General features: G+C 35.9%; 1 protein-coding gene across 2 annotated transcripts in view; it reads left to right on the top strand.

The window, feature by feature from the left end:
• SMCHD1 (structural maintenance of chromosomes flexible hinge domain containing 1) overlaps positions 1 to 26,549 on the top strand; it is a 66,644-nt gene that overhangs the window by 26,522 nt on the left and 13,573 nt on the right. For both annotated transcript variants that reach the window (XM_053949504.1, XM_053949511.1), the window contains exons 20-37: positions 4,973 to 5,117; positions 5,332 to 5,428; positions 7,073 to 7,145; positions 8,788 to 8,927; positions 9,924 to 10,058; positions 10,891 to 11,118; positions 11,781 to 11,929; positions 12,661 to 12,749; positions 13,885 to 14,003; positions 14,647 to 14,814; positions 15,860 to 15,985; positions 17,880 to 17,959; positions 19,402 to 19,559; positions 21,209 to 21,324; positions 21,754 to 21,815; positions 23,818 to 23,905; positions 24,313 to 24,444; positions 25,638 to 25,787. In XM_053949504.1, the coding sequence (XP_053805479.1) occupies positions 4,973 to 5,117; positions 5,332 to 5,428; positions 7,073 to 7,145; positions 8,788 to 8,927; positions 9,924 to 10,058; positions 10,891 to 11,118; positions 11,781 to 11,929; positions 12,661 to 12,749; positions 13,885 to 14,003; positions 14,647 to 14,814; positions 15,860 to 15,985; positions 17,880 to 17,959; positions 19,402 to 19,559; positions 21,209 to 21,324; positions 21,754 to 21,815; positions 23,818 to 23,905; positions 24,313 to 24,444; positions 25,638 to 25,787 (2,255 nt within the window). The remainder of the gene's footprint in view (positions 1 to 4,972; positions 5,118 to 5,331; positions 5,429 to 7,072; positions 7,146 to 8,787; positions 8,928 to 9,923; positions 10,059 to 10,890; positions 11,119 to 11,780; positions 11,930 to 12,660; positions 12,750 to 13,884; positions 14,004 to 14,646; positions 14,815 to 15,859; positions 15,986 to 17,879; positions 17,960 to 19,401; positions 19,560 to 21,208; positions 21,325 to 21,753; positions 21,816 to 23,817; positions 23,906 to 24,312; positions 24,445 to 25,637; positions 25,788 to 26,549) is intronic.

The raw sequence follows: 26,549 nt of genomic DNA, 5'->3' as shown, positions 1-26,549 counted from the left end.
ACATAAATGTTCTTTCATAAAACTAGTATTCGTTAGGCCAACTTTCATGCATAAACCACAGAAATGCATTAAAAACCAGGTTATATGTTTAAAACAAACATACTGAGATTGAGGTCTTTTTTAAAAATAATTAAGGAAAAATCCTATGCAAAACTAAATTCTCATTTGATTGTAATGGATATGTCTCTTTACTGCAATGTTTACTAGAATACTCATTTCAGAAAGGGTTGGAGTGAAAGGAGAGGTGGTGGGGTAGCCTGGAAATGTTTAGAGTTTCTGGAGCTTGATGATGGTGACAATTAATGTTGATGTTTGTGCCTAAGAGAGCAGGGAAGGCAAACAAGACAGATACTGTGGTGGGAGTCTGTTATAGACGACCCAGCTGGGATGCAGAGGCAGATTAAATACATAAACCAGCTGGGAAAAGTGTCACAATCACTAGTCCTTGTTCTTTTGAGGGACTTCACCTTACCAGATGTCTGCTGGAAATACAACACAGCAGAGAGGAAATGGTCTAGGAGGTTCTTAGAGTATGTTGAAGAGAACCTGCTGAGCTGACATAACTGGTGAGGGAGCCAGCTAGGGAGGGAGCCCCATCTCTGTTCTGACTTTCTTCTTGTGAACTGGAACCAGAGAAAGACTGGTGGGTGGTTGGAGGCTGTCTTGAGCACGACAATCACAAAATGAATGTTTACAGTGTTCACTGTTCTTGAAGTAAGGAGAAGAGTTAGCAGAACTGTCACCTTGGTCTTCCAGAGGGCAGAATTTGGCCTGTTTAGGTGAGTGGTTGACAGAGTCCCTTGGGAGATAGTTCTGAAGGGCACAGGAATCCAGAAAGGCTGGAAGAAGAGAGCAAAAAGGAAGTTCACAACCTGAACTTCAGGAGAAGACTCTGGCCTCTTCAAAGATCTGCCTGTTAGAGCTCTCTAGGAGGAGGCCCTGGACAGACTGGAGGCCCAAGCAAGTTTGTTAGTATTCACAGGTCACCTCCAAGCTCAAATCTGGTTCATCGCAATAAATAGGAAGTCAGACCAAAATTCCTGGAGGCTTGCATGGGTGAACAAAGAGCTGCTGGCAAAACTCAACACAAAGAAGTATACAGAAGGTGGAAATTCCTCCCAAGTAACCGTGGAGGAATACAGAAACACTATCCAAGCATGCAGGGCTGGGGTTAGGAAAGCCAAAGTCCAACTGGAATTGAAAACGGAATCACTAGCAAGTGCTATCAAAGTCAAGAAGATAGACTTCTTTAAATACATAGGTGACAAAAGGATGGCTGAAATAAACATGGACCCACTGTTGAATGAGGCAGGGAACACAGGATGTGGAAAAGACTGAGATACTAAAATCATCTGCCTTAGTATTTACTAGTAAGACAGACCTCAGGAATCCCAGACCCCAAAGACTGCTGGAAGGTCTGGGGTGAGGAAGATACACCCTTGGTGGAAGACACACCCTGGGTGATCAGGCCAGGGAATACCTAAGCAAACTGGTGTCCATGGGCCATGACGGGATGCACTCATGAGCCAGAGAGAGCTGGCTGATATCCTTATGCGGCCACTCACACTAATTGAATAATCATGGCAGTTGAAAGCACTGCCTGATGTTTTGAGGAAAGCTTCACTCCCATCTACAGAAAGCAGGAGGAGGAAGCACAGAGCTACAGGCCAGTTAACTTCATCTCAGTTCGTGGGAAGGTCATGGAGCAGCTAATCCTGAAAACCATTTCCAGGTATGTGAAGGACAAGAAGATCATCGGGAGTAGTTAGCATGGATTCACCTTCTATGATGAAAGGACTAGCTTAGTAGATGTTGTTTACCTAGACTTCAGCAATGTTCTCATCAGTAAGATCCCGTAATATCCTCACAGAGAAGCTCATGAAATTTGGACTGGATGAATAGAGTAAGGTGAATTAAAACAGCGAGCCCAGAGAGTGGTGATCTGTGGCTCTAAGTCTAGTTGGAAGGCAGCAAGTAGGGGTTACCCCAGGGGTCAATACAGGGTTTGATCCTGCTCAGTGTCTTCATTAATGATCTGGATAACAAGACAGAATGTATCTTAGCAAGTTTTCCTGATAACACAAAACTGGGAAGAATGGCTGATACACCTGAGAATTTGCCACCATGCAGAGCGACCTCAACACGCTGCAGAAATCAGCTGTCAGGAACCGCAGGAAATTCAACATGAAGGGCAAAGTCCTGCACCTGCAGGACAACCCCCTACCTGCCACCCAGGTATCTGGAAAGCAGCAGGACACAAACCAGCAATGTGCCCTCACAGGAACAAGCAGCAGCACCCTCTTGGGCTGCATTAGAGGCAGGTCAAGGGAGGTGATCCATTCCCTCCACTCAGAATTGGTGAGGCTAGCTGCCCAGAGCTGGACACACTACATTACAACATAGAGACATGGATATACTGGAGATATACTGGAGAGAGTCCAGCACAGGCCCCTGAAGATGATGAAGGGACTAGATGCTGCTGAGGCAGTGAAACAATTTTCCCAGAGTTGTAGTAGCCCCATCCCTGGAAGCGTTCAAGGCCAGACTCTGAGCAACCTTGTCTAGTGGAAGGTGTTCCTGTCCACAGCAGGGGTTGTTGGAACTGGATGATGTTTAAGGTCCTTTCCTACTCAAACCATTCTATGATTCCATGATCTCTCACCTGAAAACTGTCTGGGGGAGCAGTGACTTCCCTGCCTGGAGATGACTCATGGGGGTCTTACCAATGTCTATAAACAACGGAAGGGAGTGTAAAGAAGGTGGAGCCAGGCTTTTTCCAGTGGTGCTCAGTGACAAGACCAGAGCCAATGGGCACACACTGAAGCACAGGAGGTTCTCTCCAAACATCAGGAAACAGGGGTTTTTCACTATAAAGTTGATGCAATGCTGGCACAAGTCGCCCAAGAAGTTGTGGGGTTTCCTTTATTGGCAATATCAAAATTGTCTAAACGTGTTCCTGGGCAACTGACTCTAGGTGGTCCCACTTGAGCCAGGGTCATTGGATAAGATTAGCTCCAGAAAACCCTTCTGACCTCAACCATTCTGTGGACTTTATCTACAAGGCAGACAGAAAGAGAGAAAGAAAAAAAAAAAAGCTAATTTCTTTGCATTTAATATTAAAATAGTTATTTTTGTCACAATTTTGGGAGGTACAGCTAACATGTTTTCAGAAGATCAAAGAGGAAAAAAAAAAATCAATGTTTTCTATTTCTTCCACAAAAGAGAGGCTTTGAATGCAAATTCCTGAGGCAGAAAATAGTTTTTTGTATGTAGCACATTCTTCTAAAAGTTTCTACTTAATGGCAGAGTAGAAAGAGGTATTCTTGTATGACAGTAAAGGGAAAAAAATGTTTGGCATTACTTGAAAAGAGTAGTTATTTAAACATATGTCTGAAAACATGCCATGGAAGGCTCAAGATATTTCTGTGAACATACAAGTAAAGAAGAGGAAAAAAAAAACTTGTTCTCTGAATAAAAATGAACCTTGCCTCCTCTTTTATCTCTTTATCAAAGTGAAAGAGAATCTTATTATTTTCCAATAATAGTGTGGCTTCCCCCAGTGTGGCAGCATTCAATTAAAGATTCCTTCAACTATAACAACTGAAATGAGTAAATCTCAATGGAAAGGAACAAAAATTTGAAAAAACAATTTAGCTAATAGTGTAGTGCTTTTAACACATGGGATAGCTAAAGTTGAGTTTGGTATCTATTGCTGCTTTTTTATTTATTTAGAAGATAATTCAACATTTTTAACATTGTCAGATTTAAAGGTAGATATTTCAAGTCTTTATTATTCCAACTGTGTTTTGTGTTTTCTCAGAGGCAGCCATAAAGCTTCACGCTTGTTATTCCAAAATATTAACATTTGTGTTACCATTTGTGATGTTGATTCTGAAAATTCAGGAAAGAACAGTCTAAACTGAAAAAGCATTTTGACTGAGAAACAAGTTACTCTATTTTTCTAACAGAAGGTTGTCACTGAGTGTTTATAGTTGTTCTTGAGAAGCTAAAAAATCACTATAAATGCTGGTTGAAACTGAGCTTCCTAAGTCAGTCTACAAGGTTTGTGGTTTTAGTTCAGACATGTTCTTTTGACAGTTACTAACTTTAATATTGCAAAAGTTATTCTACTGTTACTTCTCAAATCATTTTACAGTTTTATCATTCACTTACAATGATAAAGTTGTAGACACTGTTACACTTTCTCTTGTTATAACCAGTAACTAATTTTAGCCAGTACAAGGCATCTATCATCTCTTGTGCAAAGGAAGCTCCCTGATAATGGACACCTCTAGGTTTTAAAAATAGTTGTTAATTTGAGTTCAAAATTGTTTGGTAGAATATTAATTTACCACTTAGCTCAGCATCCGTTGCTTCTTTTTTCAAAGGCCACCTGGTCAAGACATTTTGTTTCTGAAAAATATGATTCTTGATTTACATGCTCCAGTTGATAGACACTCCACTTATTACCACCGTTTGGTCTTGTTTGTTAGTGCCTATATTGGAGGCAGTATAACAGGGCCAGGTTTCACAGGAAAAATACACTCACATTTCTTTTTCTAATACTCATCATTATATATCTTTATCTCTCAAATTTGAGGCAGTTGTAGAGCAAAAATGTTCTTTTGCATGAATGATGTATTTTACCAGAATTAAAACAATTAAATATTTAGGAAAAGCTGTCCACACAGAACTTTTTCATTTTCAGGTGCTGTATTGGTGTTTTGAATACTTCGGGAATTTTGACTATCCTGTTATGTTTCTTATACTGTAGTCTCCCCCTGTTACATTTTAACTATTGCTTTTATTTTAGTGTAAGTTAAAAAAAAGAACATAAGCATAACTTCAGTTATAACAGTATTCTGAACAGCCTGTTTACTTTGCATCTGAAGACTTAATTACAGCCTTAACCAAGAAAAAGCCAAGGAGCACACGTAATTCTTTCTAAAAATGTGTTATTCTTTTCTCTTAGAGGGCAAACCAGAGAAATTTTTGGTGGGTCTCTTGGAGCTTCCTTTTCGAATTGGAGTACCTTTTAGTATTCCTTTGGAATTGCAGGATGAATTTGGTCATGCAACACACTTGACAAATCGCATTAGACCAATTCTGGAAGCTAGGTAATTCAGCCTCTTTTTTTTTTTTTCCTTTCTTTATGTGACAATATAATAATACTTTAGGGTTTATCTGAATGATATGCTGGGAATTTCTCACATAAATTAACTGATATTTTTGCTTTTATTTTCATAAGAATGTCTGAAAGTATCTTGTATATTAAAACACTGCATTTATTTTTAAACTTGATTCTCTTGTGTTTTCTCTATATTTTTCTAGTGGATTAACACTGAAGCATGAAGACATACCTGTGGCAACAAAGTGTGTCATTAAGGGTGTTACTGCTAAAGGCTGTGTAAATAGTTGCCAGGGCAAGGTAGGCTAAAAAATTTAAACTTGAAGTAAGATATTAAAAAAAAAAATACACAGAGAAAATAATTTTTATGTGAAATGAATTGTCACACAGTTTTAGCTTAAGTTTGGTCTACACTAATGGCTACAGATATTTCAAATTATCTCTTAAAACTCTACTTGGATCAATTTGTATTTTCCATACCTGCACTCTTTTCACAGCTGATGGGACTGGAGCTGGAAGGGCTGAGCAACACATGGATGTGTGGTAGAGTGTACCCAGCATGCCAAATCAGCTGTCTTAGTTTGAACTGGTGCTGAGATTGGCTTAAGCCAAATCATCCTGTGACTTTTGGACTGAAAGATGATAGGGAGCTAAAGAAGATGAAATCTTCCATTATTAGTTCAGATGATGAGTAGTAAAAGCTAATATGTGGGGTGTCTGCTCAAGCTTCTTTAATTATTTCCACTATTCTTGTTGCACTTACACAGTTATGCTTATCCACTTACACACTTACGTTATCCAAATCCAACCTGTTACTGAGGGATTCTCAGCACCTTGTCAAGCTTCTACTTTACTGTAAAACCCAAAAATGTACATTCCATGCTAAAACAATTTTTTTTCATAAAACAAGTCTTAATGCTTTTGATAAATATAAATTTAAATATTTTTAAAGTAATTTTAAATTTATTTATAAGGCATATTTACACAGTATTTTAACCAGGTCCCTATCCTTTCATTTAGACTCATAGTCTAGCATAGTAAAGACAAAGCCAGGAGGTGAGGGACCCCATTTTACTGTTGATATTGTTGCTTAGAAAGTAGCAAATACTGTTGCTGGTGTAAAGACGTATAAAGCAGAGAAAGAGCATATACCTGCTTATTGAAAATTAAAGGGTGTTCAGTGTAGTAAGGCAAAGTTTGTAGGCAAAGTTCAGAAGGGCAAGAATGATGACATAAAATGGAGTGGATTATGAGAAATAAAGTGTATAGGAGCAAGTGTGCCAGACTTTAGCAAGAGATAAATTTGGTGAGGGGCAAGACCAAGAATCATTTAGGGAACTTGAAATACTATAGTATTAAATATTATGATATGAAATAAAAATGTTATGGTACGAAATAATATCATACCATAATAATTCAATAATTTTAAAAGAGTTTTGCATTTTAATAATTTAAAAATTATTCCCATTGCTATTTTTCTTTATCTGATTTTAATGTGAAAATTTGTTTTAGTGATGCAGTTTACAGCAGTTATTTTTCTTACATCCTTAATCAAAGATGAGATGGACGGTGCTAGTGGTGCCTTGCTAAGGAATAACAAAGAACTTGGAGACCCTTATTTTAAAACTCTTTTTTTTTTTTTAACTGTTATATTTTTCCCCATTAAAACAGCCTCTAAGCTGGAAATTAAAAGTTATTACAGTTGCTTTTCGTAGTTTCAGAATCACGTAGTTTAACATACAAACTGTGAACTGAACTTTTCTGGTTATAATAACATGGAAAAGGCAGGTTTCAGTACAGGGGGAAATCTTTTTTTTTTTTTGTAGCGCTGCAAGACAATTTCTAGGGACTTCTGGAAGTAGCATATGTATAAATTGACATGATTATGTGAAATTAAAATACAGTTTTATTTAAGGTTAATAATTAAAATACTCTTTTTGTTAGACCTTTAATCTGAAGATTACTCTTCCTGGTTTGAAAGAAGATACACAAGTCATTAAAATAAGATTGCAGCCTGGTAAGTATCCTTAAAATATTTAGTGAAATTCTGTTAAACTTTATTCTGACACTATTAATGAAAGGTTCTTCCAAGAAAGTAAAATATTTAGTGAGGCATAAAAAAGGATCCAGGTGATGACCAGAAAGGAAGTAAAGACAAGAGCATGTCATTCTTGGCAGGAGTATCATTGTACTCACAGCCCAATCTTATTTACTATTCTAGGGGCTGGAATATTGGTCTACTTATTTGAGACACATTTTTGTCTTTTAATTACTTTAAATCCTTTTCTAATCTAGCACTACTGAACAAATTAATTTCTTATCTTCTTGGGTTTTTTTTAGCATTAAAACTTTTAACCTGTACTAATGTGCATTGACTTGTTCTCCCTGCAGAAAACCTCTTATGAATGAATAAGTCCTCATTCAGTTTCTTAACTGAGCAAAGGGGGATGCTTTTGCAATTGAATTGTGTCTGAAATTTTAATGTTAAGTGAGTTTATCATAATACAAGACAGGAACATAGAGGTTTGTGAGGACACTGCCCTTACCAGAATTTTATGTTTTGTGGATGTCTTGATTCAGAGGATTGCCTTACATGAGATCTGTTATCCCTTGTTACCTGGGTTTTTCTGGATTTGGGATATAAAGTATAGTATGAAATCTAAGTTTTGGCCTCCCAGATTACCAAACTTCAGGCTTGCCCATCTCATTTTGCAGAGATACTGTCTTCTACTTTGTAAGACCAACAATGCACAGTTTAATCCATTATTCTTTGTCTTTTGAGCATAGAAAACAGTGTAGAAAACAGTGAAATGATTGGACTTGAGACAGACTGTGTTGTGTGTTGCTGTTATTTACCTTGGACTGTTACTTACCTTCATCCTTCATTTTGCTTTTGACAACGTAGATATGCTTCACTGCCTCTTTCTTCTCACTTGAGTTATATCCCTGGCTTTGTAAGCTGTTTTTTGAGGAAGGAATAATAAAAGCTATTTCAGTGTCATTCTTCAACCAGTGAGTTTGAAATAGTAGATTTAATAAGTCATGCATAAAGGATGCTTCTGAAAAATTATCATCTTTGTTCCTTCAGAACCTATCTTTTAATAGTAATCTTCTACTTCCTTCTCTTTTTAAAAACTGTTAAAATAATTGCGTGTTCCAGGAGATAGTTTTTTTCTGAATAGCTTCACTTTATTGTCTAAGTAATGACAACAAAATTTTCTTTTGCATTTCTTTGCATGCAGATTGTAGCTGTGATAGCTTTGGCAATTAGTTGGATATCTCAACATTAATATATTTGGATTTATCATATCACAAGAAAGCTCAAAGTTTCTCTTTTGATGAATGTGAATCCATATAGCAAGTAAACAAGAGCTATTATAATGTGTTTACACCTTGTATATTCTGAATTTCATCATGTTTGTCTAAGTGTTCTCTACTAAAATAATTCAGAAGGTTGGCAGATGGTATGTGTTGAAGGACAGAAAGTCTAGAACTTTCCAGTACAAACCAATATATATACCTGAATTGTTTGAAATGGTTTGTTACCATAAATATCTTGGTAGCTTGGCTTTAAAATCTGAGGTAGCAAAAACTGAAATTTAGTATCTCACAAGTTGTTCAAAATGTAATTATTTTTCTGCAATTGTGCATTTTTATAGGCCCTCCTCGTCAGTTGAAAGTAAAACCAGATTCAGAAATTCTAAAGATTGAAAATGGTACAGCTTTTCCCTTTCAGGTTGAAGTATTGGATGAATCAGGAAATATAACAGCGCAGCCAGAGTTGATTGTTCGTTGTGAGGTAAACTGCATTTCATAGTGTGCCCTAAGGATTTTTGTTCTTGCTTTTTAAAGGGCTGGACAAAGAATCTGTGTTGGAATCTACATAGAATTTAATATCTTTAGCAATGCTTTTGAAGTTTCTACAGCTTGCTAGCCATAACTGTGACTCTCTTACCTCTTATCTATTATGAGCCATTCAGTAAGTTTTATAATCAGTGACATGACCTTAGAAAAGGAAGAGAAAATTATGTGAGGATGTATAGGTTCAATTTTAAGGCACTTTAGACTAAATTTATCATATACAATGTTAAAATTTATTCAGAAAAATAACTTCAGAAAGCTTACTTTTGGTATTTTTTAAATTGAAAATTCAAGTCTAGTGCCTAACAATATTAGAAATTATCATAAGCACCAATATAAGCTCGTAAGGGGAATGTGTATCTTGCTCTGACTTTAGGAGGTAAAAAAAACTTCCCCTTTTGGCCCTCTTTTTTGACTCAAGAAAATTACTTCCCCAATTCTAGTGAAATCCAGCAAGAATATATAAAAGTCTTTTCCCACTGCAAAATAGGCTGCATTCCATTTGCACTTTTTATGGGTACATGCTCTTCCTGTTGACTGGGTCTGCAGTGATATGATGATATGTTGAATGTGATGTTTAAATTCCTTTAATATGTGATGTTTAGTAAATTAATGAAAAGGAACTTTACTTCACAAGGTAATTGAATTTATTGCATAATGGCAGAAGAGTCTAATTGTTGTGTGTTATTAAAGCAAGTGAATAGATAGTATACTTTATTTCTATAACTTATTGCTTTCTCCCACACATCTCTTAAGGCCTGCAGAAAAATATAGGTATATTTCCAACTGTCTTACAGTTGTTGGAAAACTGAAATATATTCATTTTTTCTGTAAATAAATATACATATATTTGGACTTTGCGAATAATCATTTCTGAAATAATCATGGTAGTTCTGTAAAAGAAACTTGATGTTTAATCTTACATTTCAAATAGTTTTTAGGTGCTTCAGACCTTCCTGTGTATTCTGTGGACTGCAGTAATGGAGGAACAAACATTTTAACTGGTCCAGTTATACATGTACAGAATATCAAGAAAGACCAGATATTGAAAGCAAGGTTTGAAGTACTTGTAAGTATTGGCTGGACTGTTTGGATTAACAAAAGATTGTAAAGTTTATTGTACTGTCTTGCCAGCATTTTTTATGAATAAGCTAAGCTCCCCCAAAGTTAGTGGTTTAGGTATCATAAACCTCATAATCAGGTGGCTATGCTTTTTTATCACTAGAAAATCATAAAAAGGCAAAGAATTGTTTTCCATTTTTTTCTTCACTTCTGACTCTATTTGTTAAATCCATGAGGTGTTTCAGAAATATGCATGTTTTCTGGGATTTTTCTCTCCCTTTTTAATTGCTGGATTGTTTTCACAAATTGCCCTCATTGCATAAACATTTTAGTGTAAGAATAGGTATGGCAATCAATAGTTTTTTGTAGCATTTCAGTTTCAAAGCTCACAAAGTATGAATTCTTTTAAATGCTATTGAACATTCTAGTTCTCTGGCAGTCAGGAGAGTCACACTGCTGAAGAAAATAAGACTTGTGTGTGTTTTACCCTGGAAAAATGTGTGAATAAATACTGGTATGGCAAGATGAATGATATGAAAGGATACTTAAAATTGCACTTAAAAAGTATTTTGTAAATTTTATAACCTACTACTTCTGGAATAGAAAAAAATCTAAACAGCTAGCATCAATTCTAGTGTCTGTTAAAAGTTGTAAGTATATTGGCATATCTTTTTGATTTACTTTTGACAAGTCAAGCTGATTTCATGTTTGGACACCTAGTCATACCTGGTAATTCTGAGTAGAGCCATAGGCTGTTATGGTGTTATGTGTATGCATATCTAAATTTGATATCTTAATTATGTCTTTTTTTTTTTTTTTTTTTTTTTACCCATGAATAGAATTGCAAAGATGTACCACCAGTGGAAAAGATCATAAAACTTCTTCCTAGCAGTCATGTTGCAAGACTACAGGTCTTAAGTATGAACGGACAAAAAGCTCTTCAGATTAAACATCAGGATGAAATCAGTTGTGTTGCTGGCCAAGTCATGAATAAACTTATATTTCAGATGTATGATGAAGCAGAAAGGGAAATACCCATAACTGCAGCTGCTGCAGAAAAAATCAAGGCAAGTACTTTCAAGTAAACAGCAGCATAATATGGGGGAGAAACACAAAACTGATACCCTTAAAATCCATAAATGTCAGACTACTAAATAATATTCCTCAAAACTGTATTAATAAATATGGAAACTTAACTCTCCTCTTAATTATTTTTTTCAAATACTTTTATTAATTAAATGTGAAGTCGTACTTCAGGGTAATATTATGAAAAGCAGGGTTAGTATTTTCAGTGATTCTCCTATATGCATAAAATAATTATCACATAGTTATGATTCCTCAAATCCAGGGCTTTCCCAACATTGAGGAACTTTGAATAGGCATGTTCCCCATGAAGGCTTGTTTGCCTATCTTATCCCCCTCTTGGTGTACTTATGTGGAGCCTAAGACAAACAGAGATACACCAAATATATCACACTTGTATCTTTCTTAACTCAAGTTCAGTGAGGGAAACCTAATGTATGTTTTGATCTGTTTGGGGCTTTTTTCAAGTAATTGACTGTATTTCAGCAGATAGCATTGGTTACTGCTGGGAAATGTCCAGCCTTTCCATTGAAAGCTGCTATTGCCTGTATGTTACATCAGCATATTTAGAATGGCTACAAGATGTGTTATGTAGCTAGTCATTTATAATTTAGCTTTTGATTAATTTATAAAATTTTAATTTTAGGTTAACTGGACACCTAAAATTGACAAAGAGCTGTTGATGCAGGGATTATTACCTGATGTAAAAGTACCGACTTCAGTAAAAGATGTACGTTACTGTCTAATTACTTACCTTGATGAGCATGTGTCTTTGGAAAGTGCATTCACAGTCAGGTTTGTTCATTTTATATATTTCTTGATTAATCATGTCATTGGCATAGCATTGTAGATCTCATTACTTTGGGTAAAACAAAAGTCTTTCTACGGAAACTGAAATAATGAAAGTGGTTGGCAAATGAGCAGGAGAATGTCAGCTTGAGAAATGGGAAGGCTTTGTGTAAATTTATTACATGTGAGAACATTACCTATGTGAAAGACTCTGTTGTGATTACTGGCTTGCATCCAGCCCTGTAATCAATTGTATAAATATACATACACTGAAGAAGACTACTACTGTTTTTGTAAACTTGAAGTAAACATTATCTCACAGAATAAGTAATTTTATTGAGGAGTTAGGTGACTGAAGAGAAAGAAATATCCCTGCAAAGTTAGTTGTCATCTGGTTTCTCAGTCAAAACTGAAAGGCTGTAAATTGAACTTTAAAACTACCTGTTTATCACTCTTAGTGAGGTTAAGACTTGTATCTTACAAAATTTATTAAGAGGAATCTGATTCTAAATTACTTCAGTGTATTGCATATGATTTTAATAGGTTAAAAGTAGTTAATTCACAGCACTCTGATGCCAGGGGTAAATTTGCAGCAATTAGTTACTTCACAGATCTGCAGTAGGAAAATAAAATACACTACATGACCAAGCATTAAGATTCTTTAAGATATTTCTCATGCCTGCTATTATGTTATATTTACCTTTATGAGAGAAATAAGTCAATTTTCATGTGCTCAGACCAGTTCCTGATGAACCCAAACACATTAAATGTAAACTAAAAGGCTCAAACACACTGCAGATGGGTGAAGAACTGCAGAGTGAAATCGGTGAGTGTTTGCATATTCTTCTTTTTTTGCATCTACATTTTCTTCTAAGATACATTTCTTTTTCTTGGCAGAAAGACTGTTATATGTATATATAGATGTCATCAAGAGTAAACGACCTTCAACTACTTTAATAGAAAAAACAGGTTTACATTCTCATTCACACAATGATAATCAGACTTATGAATTGCCATTTTACAATACTGGAGTTACTCTCTGATAAAATTTGCCTCTTACTTTGTATATTAGGACATTCATCATGCTTAGTTCAAATCGTTCATAAATTTTTGTTTAGTTCATGTATTCTGGCATCTCAAAGGCCACAAGAGCATTCAGACTATTGCTAAGGCATGGACTTCAAAGTGACTTGTTTTGAGGTTAACTTTAAGAGGAAGGCATGTTAGGGATCAGTCTTCTCATTCTCCTTTAGTTTCTGTATGCAGTTGCCACATGACATAGTGAGAAATTAAAAATTCTTACAGTATTTTGGGACATTAAAAGCTTGTGTGTGAGTGAAGAAAGCACATAGAACAAAAAGAGATAGAAAAGAAAAAGAGGTTGAAAAAAGCTTTCCATTTTAAGATTTTTTTTTCTTTTAACTTTTTGGTAAGAGATACTATTTTTATTCAAAGAAGTGGGAAGCACAAATATGGGAAATAACTATATAGATACATTTGGTTTATACCCACAAGACTGGGGGTTCTAATCAATGTATATGAGAACCTGAAGAGAGTGTAAAGAAGTTGAAACTGGGTTTTTCTTAGGTGTGTTCAGAGACAGTAAATAGAGGCAGTGGGCACCAAGTGAAACATGGGATGTTCCCCCTGAACATCAGGAAGCACTTTCTCACTATGATGGTGACTGAGCACTGGCACAGATTGCCCAGAATTTGTGGAGTCTCTCTCCTTAGAGATACTCAGAACTGGCTCAGTTGAGCAGGGTGGTTGAACCGGGTGACATCCAGAAATACCTTCCAACCTCAGCCTGTGATTTAGTAATAGTTATTTAAATTTTCTCTATATTGTATCTATGTTGTATACGTTTATATTCCATATGTTCTATAATGTTCTTTCATTAAAGCAGCTGCTGAGGCAATCATCCTAATAATCATTTTAATCATCATCATCTTTTTTAACAGATGTAATGATTACAGATCAGTTTGGAAATCAGGTTCAGACAGTGACATCTGCATGTGTAAATTCCCTAGGAGTTTCTGGGCCTGGACTTGATAAATCAAATTTGAAAGTAACTTGGCAGGTATTTATAAGATGTCATATAGTTTATTTCTTTGTGTCATTTGTGTGGTAATTGTCTTAATTCTGTTACACAGAATTGAACCAAAATTGTGGAAAGGTAGTCAAATTACACAGTAGTTGGTCGCTTAAAGCATTAAAATTGTATGATCCTATTCTAAGGAACACAGCTGCATCTGTTAAAAACCTTATCACTGCTGCAGCTGTGCAATGTGGAGGCCAGTTCACTCTGCGCTTGAGTCAGGTTTGCTTTGTTTCTAGATCATTGTTCTATATGTTTTCTTCTATCTTGCTTTTAGTCTTTTCTTCTGTGTTTTTTTATGTTGGTTCAGTTGATTTTAAGATCTTTTGAAGAACCTTTTAGAACGAACTAGTATCTATACCTTTTAAAATACACTGGCTATAACCTGAAAAACAGGTTTCTGAGAAATTTTTGAGTTTGAAATGGGTCACTTCTTAGTCATGAAGTTCATTTAAATTTAACAGAAGGAATTGAACTTGTAGTTTAATTTTTAGTCCACTGGTCCACTGTCTCACAGGAAAAATACCAAACAGTATTTATAGCATAAATGCCATATTGAAAAAATACTAATAAATTTTACTTTGTTTTATTTGTTCTTGATAAGATCTTCTTTGTTTCTCAATAGGAAAGTACTCAGACAATGAAAGTAAAAGGTATTCGATATAAACCCTGTTTACTTGGAAGCAAAGAATTGTGCTTTGCTTGGCGTGAATTTTCTGACTTTATCAGAGTGAATTTAATAGCAGGTTCCCCAGCTAAATTGCAGTTTGTTGATTGGCCAGAGTTAGAAAAGGTAAGTTGAACAATTTTGCTTTGAAAGAAAACAACATGGTCTCTAGTCAAGTATTTTAATTCCATTTTTCATGCAATAGCTAACTACATTAGGCTTTTAAAAATAAACTTATTTTGGAGTAATCTAACTCATATATGTATGTTTACAACCTTAAATATTGTAAACTTTATTCTGCCCCATTTGCCTTTCTACAGATAGTGTAACTTTTCTTTGGTGCAGTAATTTTACTGTGGGCTGGATCCTGACACCCATCTTTCACCGCTGTTTAACAAAGATACAATCCTTAGTGGTAGTAATAGCCGGCAGCTCATCTCTCTCTCTCTTACTGGGGTTTTTTGATGTTCAGTATGTAGGATGGCAGTCCCAGATTTACTTCAGTTTATGAGTGTTTACTGTCAGAAAGTAAACACTTGGAGAGGATGAAGTACAGGACCTAAAGGAAATGGCTGGAATGTTTTGGTGCTGTACACTTATTTGCCTTGGGTTTTTAAAAATATTTTTCAATGTTTACTTTGGCTGTTCAAATAACAGTGCTTAACTTCTTGCAGAAACCAGAATAAAAAATTGAAAGCAGAAAAAAGAACATTATATCTCTGAATAGAGGAGAGGAATCAAGATTGGTGTTTTGGGAAAATGGAGAAGGAAGTTACTGAAGAAAATGAAATAAAAGGTTCAGGGATAACTATTTTTTTTCCTCTAGGCAGCTGTTAAGTATATCAGAAAATAAACGTTTTAGGCCATAGCTCTTCCTACAACAAGAACATTGATAAAGCCCTTCAGGATTAAGTCCTTCCTTTTAGTCACATCAACATGAGTAACCCATGCCATTTAATTCAAGTAGTGCATTTAATTCTAAAAAGAAAATATGAACAAATTCTAGAAATGCATTCCTGCATACCATTCAGTCATGGTCTAGCTGTTCTGGGAGATAAATAGTATAGGAAAGGTGGACACTGTTGCTCTGGGGATTCCTGAACTGCTGTGAATGTCCAAGATATGTACCATTGAATATCAATTGAGTATCATGTATTTGTATCTCCTCCAGCCTGTTGCAGTGATTAATGGTAGAGAATTGCAGAGGCCCCTTATTGTTCAGTTGTGTGATCAGTGGGGAAATCCAACTCCTGAACCTAATGTCAAAATCAGCCTTACAAAGAGTAACAATGTAAAGGTAAGCATTGGCCTTATTAAGTGAACTTTGTTTAACACAAGTTTTGTTGTCATGTCTATGGTATGTTAATTTTCAGGACATTTTTGGAAATGTTAATAAAATATTGTAAGAGCACAAAAGAAAAACTAATCTAGTAGAAGAACAGTGGCAACAAATAACATAAACAGGTCCCAGGACAAAAACCACAAATACAACAAAATTCAGGTAGGACAGGGTATGAGTATAATTCAAATACATTCCAGATCTTCTACAGAACCTTTTTCCAAATTTTGCATGCACATCATACCACCACATCCCTCATGTTACCAGAGGTAATTTACTGAATGATAGTAATGATGATGATACAGTCTCAACTAGCAATTAAATAATTTCTAACTGGTGGTTCTTTGGTTTTGATTCCTGAATGTATGACTTACTGGTCTGTATGTAAAGCTGGTCAGCAATTTTGGGCCCTACTTGATTATCCTGTGAAAAGCATTGGCAGGATAAATTAAATTAAAACATTGCTGATGCAAGTCTAGCCCAGATTTAAGTGCTTGCTGTCCGTTCCATAACTGAGGTGTGAGTATCAGATAGTTTTCACATCGGTCTGTACAAAGGAAGGACTTTGACAGAGTACTCCATTCATTAAAATTTTATTCATGTTTTTAAACAAGAAAAAGTCAAGCTGTCAAACATTCCTACCTGTCACTTATACTGAATATATATATAATCAACACAGGATATATTCATCCACCTCTGGACATAACATTTTTTCATTCAGGGCTGGTCCTGTTCCCTTTTTGTTCCTGCTTGCAGTGCATTTGTGTTCCTCAGTTTTCTCGGAATAAACAACAGCCAAGAACCTTCTTTTGCTCACTTCTTCAGAGCTGTGCCACAACCTTAGCTTTTGCCCAATTTAACTATGCTATTATTGCTTTTTTTAATTGGATATTTTGAAGTAGATTTCTTGATATCCTGAACATTTTTTTTCCTATCTTTTTATACTTTCTTGCCACAGAAGCCTGCCTCCCAGTTTGGGGATTTTTTTCTTTGCCCCAACTACTGCCTTTATGGTGTCACCTGAAGCTCACTGTGGGTTCTAGTTACATTGTTCTTGAGAGAAGACACTACCTTGGCAGTAGCATTGCATGGTTGTGCTGCCTGGTCAAAGAGATGTTGTGGTGGCATGCTGTGTCTTTTCAGATTTTATGCCTTTTCAGGGAGCACCAGCATCATGTCTTAGAGTCCACATGTTCTTTAGCTTAGTGCGATGTGTCCAGGAGAAAGCGTTCTGAATGCCAAGGTGGATCATTGTTATAAAGTGTTTATTACAGCATGCTCTGCCTTGGCATTTCCAATAGGTTGTATGCACATTTTCCCAAAAGAAATGAGAAGATTTTGGGAAGAGAAATTCTCAAATAAGGTGTTCTCTGTATTTCAGGTTCCACCCTCTAAGTCTTCAAAGCCTGATACTATGCAGTTGCAGCATGCATTCCCTGTACTCCTTTATCTTACAGATCCAAAACTGAATGAGAACGGGAGGAACACTGTAATAGGCACTAAATAATTTGTAGAAAGTTTTTGGATCTGAAAATACACTCAGATGAACATCTGCTATAGATTATATGATAGCATCAGTAGCAATTTAAAAAATAACACATATAAAATATTTTAATATATTAATGAAGAAAAATATCCAAGTTCAGATGAAGTGATTGCTTTTAAAAACTGGCAGAGAGTTTGAAACCTCTTCCTTAATATTTTCTTAATAACAATATCTCTTTCCCTAACTTACAGTGCAAAAATTTAGCTACAGCTCAAATTAACAGACAGTATGCAGGCAAATGAGATAAACATTTTATCCTAAGACTATTTCTGTATCATTGAAAGATTTTTTTTTTTTTTTTGACAGCTTGTTCCTTCAAACCAGCAACATAAAACAGATGACACTGGTAGGGCTAACCTGGGAGTTTTTAGTATTCATGCACCTAGGTAAGTAGTGAAAACCAGATGGATTTCATAAAGTACTACCAAGTATTAATCTAGAGCTAAGATTTATTATTCATATGCAGGTGGATGGCCAGATAGTTTTTTAGAACTTACTAAGTACCTAACTAAATTAAATTCAGTAGCTGCTTCTTTTGATCTACTGAGAAGCTGCTGCTGTAATTTTCTGAATCTTGTTTTTTTCTGGTGATGGTAAACCTCATCTTGTTATTGTCAACCTGCACCAAGTGCAAGTGATACTATAAACCACTTTAAAGTTTTGAAATGTACAGTCTTCAGGTGTCCAGTTCCAGACACTATGCTTTTGAAGTAGGAGCACATTCTAAGAGGGTTTAGATCCCATTTTCTCTGTGTGCTAGACATTGTTTTAAAGGATTAGATAGAGTGTCCAAAGGAATTTTAAATAGATGTATTTCATTATTACTATTTGCAGTTCAGTTTCTTAAGTCTCATTTCCAGCAGTTGTATGTCCTGTGACTCCAGCTTCTTCATCTTGTGCTTTTTCATGCTCACTTCATGTATAGCTTCCCTTACACACTTATGTCCCATATGGCTTTTCAAATTCATCATTTCTGTATCTTCCTCATATTCACAGTTCTGCAACCCACTCCCTGTGTCCCGGAGTTTTCTTCCAGGCAAGAGCAAGACTGGGTTGGCTTTAGGTTATTTTGAAGCTAGCAATAAGTGCTTGTTCTTTGTATTCAAATATGGAGGATTTGACCCATAATACTCTTGCTTTTAGAAATTTAAAACAGCATTGTTTTAAATGCTGTTGATGGTGCAGAGTGTATTTATAATGTCTGTGGCTTGGTAGAAGGATGATGAATATTAGTTATCAGTTTACTACTGTAGGTTAGAAACAGGTGTGACATCATACTATTTACAGCATGATCAAAACTGGCTGGGAAGTACAGCCTCTATGCAGTTAAATACTATAATCCCAGTTATCTTTTTTTTTAATGGGAAATTTTGAAAAAACTTGAAATTTAAGTTTTTAATACTGTAAAGAAAATTAGTTATTTTATAGCATTGAAGACATTATATACTTTCAGTGTACTTTACTATATGTGAATGGTACTGGGATTCACTCTTTGGAAACTTATCAAAGCAGAATGCTCCTCACCATTTTAACTGCTTTCTGCTTTACTGTCTTCTACTTGAAGCTGTAGTTGCTAGTGTCTTACAGGCAATGAAACATAAATATTAACACAAAATTAAATTTAATAAGTTAATATCTTAAGGATTACTTAAACTCATGATTTATCTAACATTGCATTAACACTTCCTTTTTTTTCTTCTGTTTACTACTACATTGCTAGATAGTGTTTAGCATGCTTTCATGTACATTATTCAGACTTGAAGCCAGTTGAAAATTGTCTTTTCAGAAGAGATTTTACATCTGTTTTTATGATTTTTGTATATTGCAGGGGAGAGCACATTTTACAGGTTAAAGCCTCATACAACAAGGCCATATTAGATTGTCTTGTAATCACAATAAATGTCCTACCTGATCCTGAGAAACCTGTCTGCCTGAATGTTAAATACGACAAAAGTCCTTCTTTTCCAGCAGGAGGTACCTTTCCTGGTAAGTATATGAATTTTTGGTGGAAACCAATCACTCAAGAGCTTTGAAAATGTGTGGAAAACTATTTTGATGGTTTGCCTACTGTATTTTTTGTTGTTGTTTTTCTGGTCCATTTTCTCAGTTCTTTGTAACAGCTGTGTCTAAGATGTAACACTTGGAGAGAAGAGATATGTAGGTCATCTTTGGAAAGCATTTCAAAAGACCTCTTATTTATTTGTTCCAAATTGCTCCTTTTATCCATCTGTAAATGGTAGAACTATAGAATCTCTTTTCTGTCTTACTAAAATATGATCTGAGCTAGTTCATGTATGTTTTCCCTCATCTCTTTCTCTGGAATAGTAGCAAAGGAAATAGCTATGAAATTCTAGGCCAATTGTGAGCCAAGACAAACCAAAAGTAATCAGCAGGAGGACAACACAAAATATTCTTTTCTCCTGCTGTATTCTCTCACAAATGTGTTGTTTCTTGGCTGTCCTAACTTGATCAGCCAACATTTCTATGGCAAGAGGTTTTTCTTTTTTAAAATACTCCATACAGTGTTATGACCTTGATTAAATTCACAAGGTATTTTAATTTTTCCTGGAGGAATCATAAAATGACAGAGTGTTTTGGGTTGGAAGAGACCTGTAAAATCATCTACCTCCAAGCCCCCTGCCAAACAGACATTTTTCAAATGTAGTGTGCAGTGTAAATCAACCAGGCTTTTAGTTAAGAAAGAGAATTACACAGCTTGTTCAGGAAATATATATAGTATATATGACATTAAATTTTTAAATAAAATTAAATAATAAATTCTGTATTAACAGCCTCATATTATTAAATAAATAAAATAACATCCTAATTATTTGATTTACTGTTGATCTCAGGTATACCCGAGGGCAGGCACTGTAATCTTGGAGGGTGTCATGCCTGCATATTTCATGCACATCAAATCATAGTCCTTCCTTAAAGTGCAAAATTCAGTCCTGCACGAACAGTGCAAATTCATTTACGTGCATTAAACCTATTTGCTTTGTTCACATTTTGAAGTAGAAGCAGGGTAGCTTTGTTCTAGTTTGGATTCCATTTCCGTTAAATCACTGCACTTTCTAGGGACCTACAGGAAAAGTGAAATTTTTCATACTGGGATATAAAATGGCAGGTAGTTTGACTGCAAAACCAGTCAGCCAGAGTGAAGTGTCTCCCTATAGCCTATTTCTGGCAGATACAACTCTGTGATCCTAGTCTGTAAGAAATAAAGCACTTGTGAAGGAAGAGGGGGATTTGGATTTCCTGTCCTTGAAAGAAGGAATCACTTACTTAACTAGCTACTGTTTCTCATTCCTGAGAGCAAGAAGCAGCCTGGTGTGCTGTTTTGATAATTATGATAATTTGAGAAAGGCAGACTTGAAATTTTAGGATTTTTTTTAAAGCTGTCATAAAGTAGGTGTTTGGTTTTTCCTAAGGATTGTTACTTGGTCTAGTTCTAGGGATGAGGAGAGAATGTTTTCATACTTGGTTTGAAATTCTTGGTAGTTTTGGCTTCTTTTGAAATGCTTGTTTTGTACATTTTTTTCTCTTAAGTATGAGGGAGACACAGAAATTAATGAAGTTTGAGCTGCTTAATTCTGAATAAAAACAATCTTCAAAACATGTTTTTCATCCTACAGATTTTATGGTTAGTGTTCTTTCTGAAGATGACACCATTATTAAAAATATTAATCCAGCACGGATTTCTATGAAAATGTGGGAAGCACAGAGCAGCCTGGTTAGGATACCAGTTGATGTAAGTCATCAAAATGCATTTTCAAAATGGGTATGAAAATGCCAGCATAGAACAAACATAATACAAGCTGTCTTTCATTTACCTTAGATCCACGTCCTGTCCTAGATTTTAAGTAACCAATATTGCAATTAATCCTACATGTTCATCAGTGTCTGTCCTGTTACAAGTTGTCAGATTGGTCAAGCATCAGTACTACAGTAATGACAAAAATGTTGCTGTTCTGTAGAAGCTAACTCATAGTATTAGAAGTAGCCACATTGAATTTTGCAAAGAAAAGACTGTGAGAATTAAGAACATGAAATTAGTGTCTAAAATACAGGCAGTCTCATTAACTGTGGGCTATGAGTACTACAAATCATTAAGACTTCATAGCATATTACAAGTTAAGTACTTTCAGTATATTGCATTAAATTTTTTGCGTCTTTGCAGGTTACAACGTTTAGCTGTAGTAAAGTGAAGGATGACAAGGAAGATGGCTTCTTCTACTTCAGGTATAATAGCATTTATTCTGTAATTACTCATGGAACTTACTATACAAAATACATAGTTAGAAATAGAAAGAAGAGTTTTATGTTTTGATAATAACAGTCTATCACAGAATTAATATGATAAGAAGAGGTGAAAGATACTAGCAAGATGCACTGAGATGAAGATTGAATTCTTTCCTAGATACTTTTGACATTTGTATAATCAGAGAGTAGAGAAGAAAGGAGTCTAAGATAAATATTAGAATACGTTTTGAGAAACGCTAGCAATGAGGGAACTAAATCATCAGCTTGTAGCTTATATGGTAACTCTCTTTAATTCTTTTCAATATTGCTTTAACTACTCTAGAATTGCAGGCTGGACAAAGCAGACTTAACTCTTTTTTACTACCTTCTCTAGCTGTGCATCAATCCTGAACCATGACCTTGGTCCTGTTAGTAGTCATTCCTTGGGCTGCTTATTCAGAAATAGTGTTTTAAATGAATGCTGGCAGAACTAGAGCTCATCATAAGCTGGTGCCTGACTGCCACATTCTTTCTACATCTATTTCTAGTAGACAATCTGTGAGTTTAGCTAAATAGTTATGGTACTGGCTATTGATTCAAGCTTTTGCCTCCTGGGAGTGGGCTTTTCTTGGCATAGGTGCCTGTAGTTTACTAGTCGTCCACAAATGTCCAGAATTAAAACTCCTAACCTTACTGAAAAATTTGAAAGGAGAGTAGACACTGCCCATTAGCAGCCTGTGCAGGAAAGTACATTTTACTTGTTTCTGCCTGTGCCTGTGGCAACACTGTCTACCAAGTGACCTTCTATCAAGTTTTCCTGTTCTTGGCACACTCTCAGATGGTTTTCATCTGTTTATTGCCAGTCAGTAACACGGATGCCGTTATGTAGTCTTAAACAACTTCCATAGCAACTGTGTCATTTCTTCTTTTTCTAAAGCCTGTGTCTGTCCAGCCATGAGATCCTTAGCTGGTTATTTATTAATTAGTGTTTTAATGTATCCTGACAAGGCAGGTGCTACTGTCAGTCTTAGATAAAATGCAGAAAAGAATTGTAACTTCTGTATTTGAAATCTAAAAAAGGAAAAGTCATGGTCTGTTCTAGAAATATTAAAGCGTTGGGATTTCATTTTTTTTCCAAGCTAAACATTCCAGGGAATCTTGCATATTATTACTTCCCAAACAAAATCAGAAGAAATAAATTACTTAATGTTGACAAAACAGTTAAACTGATGTATGTTGAAAACAAGAATCATTAATCAGCTCAAGAATGCCACATATCATGCTTGGAGAAATACATGCATCTTGGCTGTTTGCCTCTCTTCAAGTTTGTAAGCATTTTTTAGTCACTGCTGTCCCTTGCTGAATACTGCAGAGGTCCTCTGGATGCCGTGTGGCCTTCCTTACCAGGTGAAATTATAGCAGCAGAACCTCAGGTGTCTGGGCTTTTCTTCATGTTTTGGTGGTAGGGGTTCTTTGCCAGTAATCTACACTCTGGAATGCTGTAAGGTAGAAGGAAAGCTCTTTATTTCTCTCTCATTATACTCAGCCTTGACCAGTGGTCCAAGTTACCCAACTTTTTACAATCTGAGTAAGGGAGGAATTAGATACTCTGATTTTATGAAAATTTTACTAGATTTGGAGAGAAATGGTTGTTGTTCCAGATGTCTATGTTTTGTTCTGGTAGCTTTATGAAAATTCTGAATAGGAAATTAAATGGTGTAGACTTGCAGATTTCTGAACAATAGGGCCATGACAAACTTCGTGTCATATAGACAAGACAAACTCCTGGAGGAGACTTCCCTCGTTCAAGCTTCCAAAAGCCTTACTGTAACTCTTGAGTAATTTTGATGGCCTTCTTGCTGAAGAAGGAGTATTATGCCTTAGTAGGGCTTTCTACCTAGTTCAGAGGATTACTCAGAGTTTGAATTGCTTGTGTACTTACATACTTGTGACTATCATATTGTCTCATGTTTGCTTGGGTTTTATTTTTTGGTTTTTTTAGGGATAAAGTGGTTCCAGAGAGAGTGGGCACTTACATTATCCAGTTTACCTTTGCAATGGATAAGATAAATATGCTCAACAGTGAACAGGTTTGTATCTATAATTAATTGCAAGTAGCCAAGAACACGTTATACAGAATCATCTGGGTGAAGCATTACAACACTTTGTAGGTACAGAATGGAAATACTTTCACTCACAAGTTCTGAAAAAAAATTACTTTTATTTTGATAGTTACTGATTTCAAACTGTTAATTATCAAAATATATTTTCATTAACTTCTGTAACCAACAATTTGACAGTATAACAGAGGTGAATAATCTGCAACCTAGCAGAACTGCTTTATGGTTGTGCTAATTTATTTCAGGTCTGCCTGAAATTTCACATACATTTGTTTTAGTGTTTTTTGAGCAACGCAAGTGTGCAGGTGATTTGCTGTCAGTTATATCAGTCTTTATTTTATTTTGTTTTGTTTCATTCTTCCTTCTTTTTCTGCTAGATTATAATTGAAGTTGTACCTAATGACCCTATACGCTTGTTACCTGATCCTTTGCCAGCTACTCCAGCAGTTTCTAATGTTCGAGCTCTTACCAGCCGTACACTGGTCAAGGATTTATACCTCCATTTAATGGTAACTATACTTCCATACAAAATCATAATTAAGGAAATGTAGAAAACTGCTAAAACTATGCTGAAATTTGCTGTAAGGCATTGCTACTGTTTCTTTGCAGATTCACTTCATAAAAAAAGATGTTAATCAGTGGTTTTTCAGCATATGACAGGTCCATCTTCTTTCATTTACATACAGATGACCAAAACAGAAATGTTCAGTACTTGCTGTCAGGTATCTCAATTGAAATCCATATCTTGTTACCACACAAAAAAAAAAATAGTTTCAAGAATAGGTTCTAGTGGGAGAACACTTACGTGTACAGCTGATGTTTCTCTCCATTATTTTTCTTCCCAGGTACAGTTTCTCTTAGAAATCTTACATTACAAAAAATAAGGTTTCTTGAATTTTAAGTGTTCACAGGGATAAAAGGAAATCACTTCCAGCTACCACAATGGCAAAGCAGACTCAGCTTATGGAAAAGTAATTTAATTTAAACTCCAGTTTAAAAAAGATTTGTGTAATAAGAAACAAAGACCAAAAACCTAAAGCAATACCTTCTGCCCCACCCTTTCCTAGGCCCAGCTTTGTTCCAGATCCCTGCACCCTCCCCCAAGCAGTGCAGGGGGCCACAATCCTCAGCTCTTTCCTGCCAGTGCTTTTTCCTCAGTTTCCCTGTTCTAATTGTGGGTCCCTTCATGGGCCACAGTCTTTCATGAACTGCTCCACTGTGAGCCCTTACCACAGGCTGCAGTCCTGGAATTATCAACCTGGTTTAACATGGAGACCTCCATGGGCTTCCATGTGGGTCTCTGCTCCACCGTGGTCCTTCATAGGCTACAGGGAAGTACCTGCTCCTGTGTAGTTTCCCTGTGACGTGCAGGGGAATTTCTGCTCTGGTGCCCAGAACACGTCCTGTGCTGTTTCTTCTTTCAGCCTCTGCTGTTTTCTCTATTTTTTTCCCATTCTCACCTGCCTGTGCATTTCTGCCCATTCTTAAATTTAAAGAAACACCATTTTGGCTGAGGGGCTCAGCTGTCCCTGCAGGTGATCAGCTGGAGTAGTAGCCATGTCCAGCCTCTCCTCACAGAGGCTGCCTCTGCAGTTCCCCTCTGCAGAGACTGCTAGCACCTTGCTGTATAAATCCAGGGCAGTACAGGAATGGATTATTTACTTCAGTCCCAAACTAACTTTACTTTCTTTTTTATGCACAGGATGAATACAACAACCACACTGGACTTGATCTAGTTGGCAGGATAATAGCAAAAATTAAAAGCCCTAATGAAGAAGATATAGAGATCCCGCAGTTTCAGGGGAAAGTCAGTACAGTAGAGTTTCCATTGGAGAGTGGATCAGCTGAAATTGTAAGTGACTGAAATACACGGCTCCATGAACACTGTGTCTAATGAGGCTTATTTTCCTGCAGTTTCAAAGTTATCTTACACCTCATTGTGTTCTGTGGAGATTTAGTTTATATCATATACTTATTTCCCTGACAAATAAGTAGATACAATATTTCTTCTGTGTTTGGGTGCTGATTTTCAGAAAAACTGAAGGAAAGACATTCTTTAAACAGTTTATCCTTTCTAAGTGAGGGAAGTGTACAGTACTTGCAGTTAGGGACCAGGACCTTCAGGAAAATCCCGGGGAAATATTTTCTTCATTTGAATTTCACATGTGAATAACACTTAACCAGTTTGTAGTTAAACCATTAATATTACCAGTATTTTACATTTTTATTTATAATACTCTCAGGGTGTTATATCTTAAGATCATTTAAACTGACTTCTTCGTGTATTTCTAATTCAATTTTGCTAGGCTCTCTTTACTTTTTGTCTAAATAGTCGGCATGTATATACTTTGTAGAAAGGCATCCTACCCTCATTTGAAGAAGATAAAACTTCACCATTTTTCTTTATGCTTTGTTTCACTCATTAATGCACCTGGCTGCTAAAAATGCTTTCCTTATCTTTGTTTGAATCTCTCACATCATGCATACTCTGAAAGTGCTGCATATTGTAGTCACATCACTGCAGTGACTTTTTCTTCAACAAATACAGATTGAATTTTTAAAACCTGTAAGTTCCATCTGCCACAGTTGCTATAAAATATAATACAAAGACACA

The sequence above is a fragment of the Vidua chalybeata genome, chromosome 1 (genome assembly GCF_026979565.1).
Source record: "Vidua chalybeata isolate OUT-0048 chromosome 1, bVidCha1 merged haplotype, whole genome shotgun sequence".
Classification (NCBI taxonomy): Eukaryota; Metazoa; Chordata; class Aves; order Passeriformes; family Viduidae; genus Vidua; species Vidua chalybeata.
This window is presented reverse-complemented; position numbering and strand designations above follow the sequence as displayed.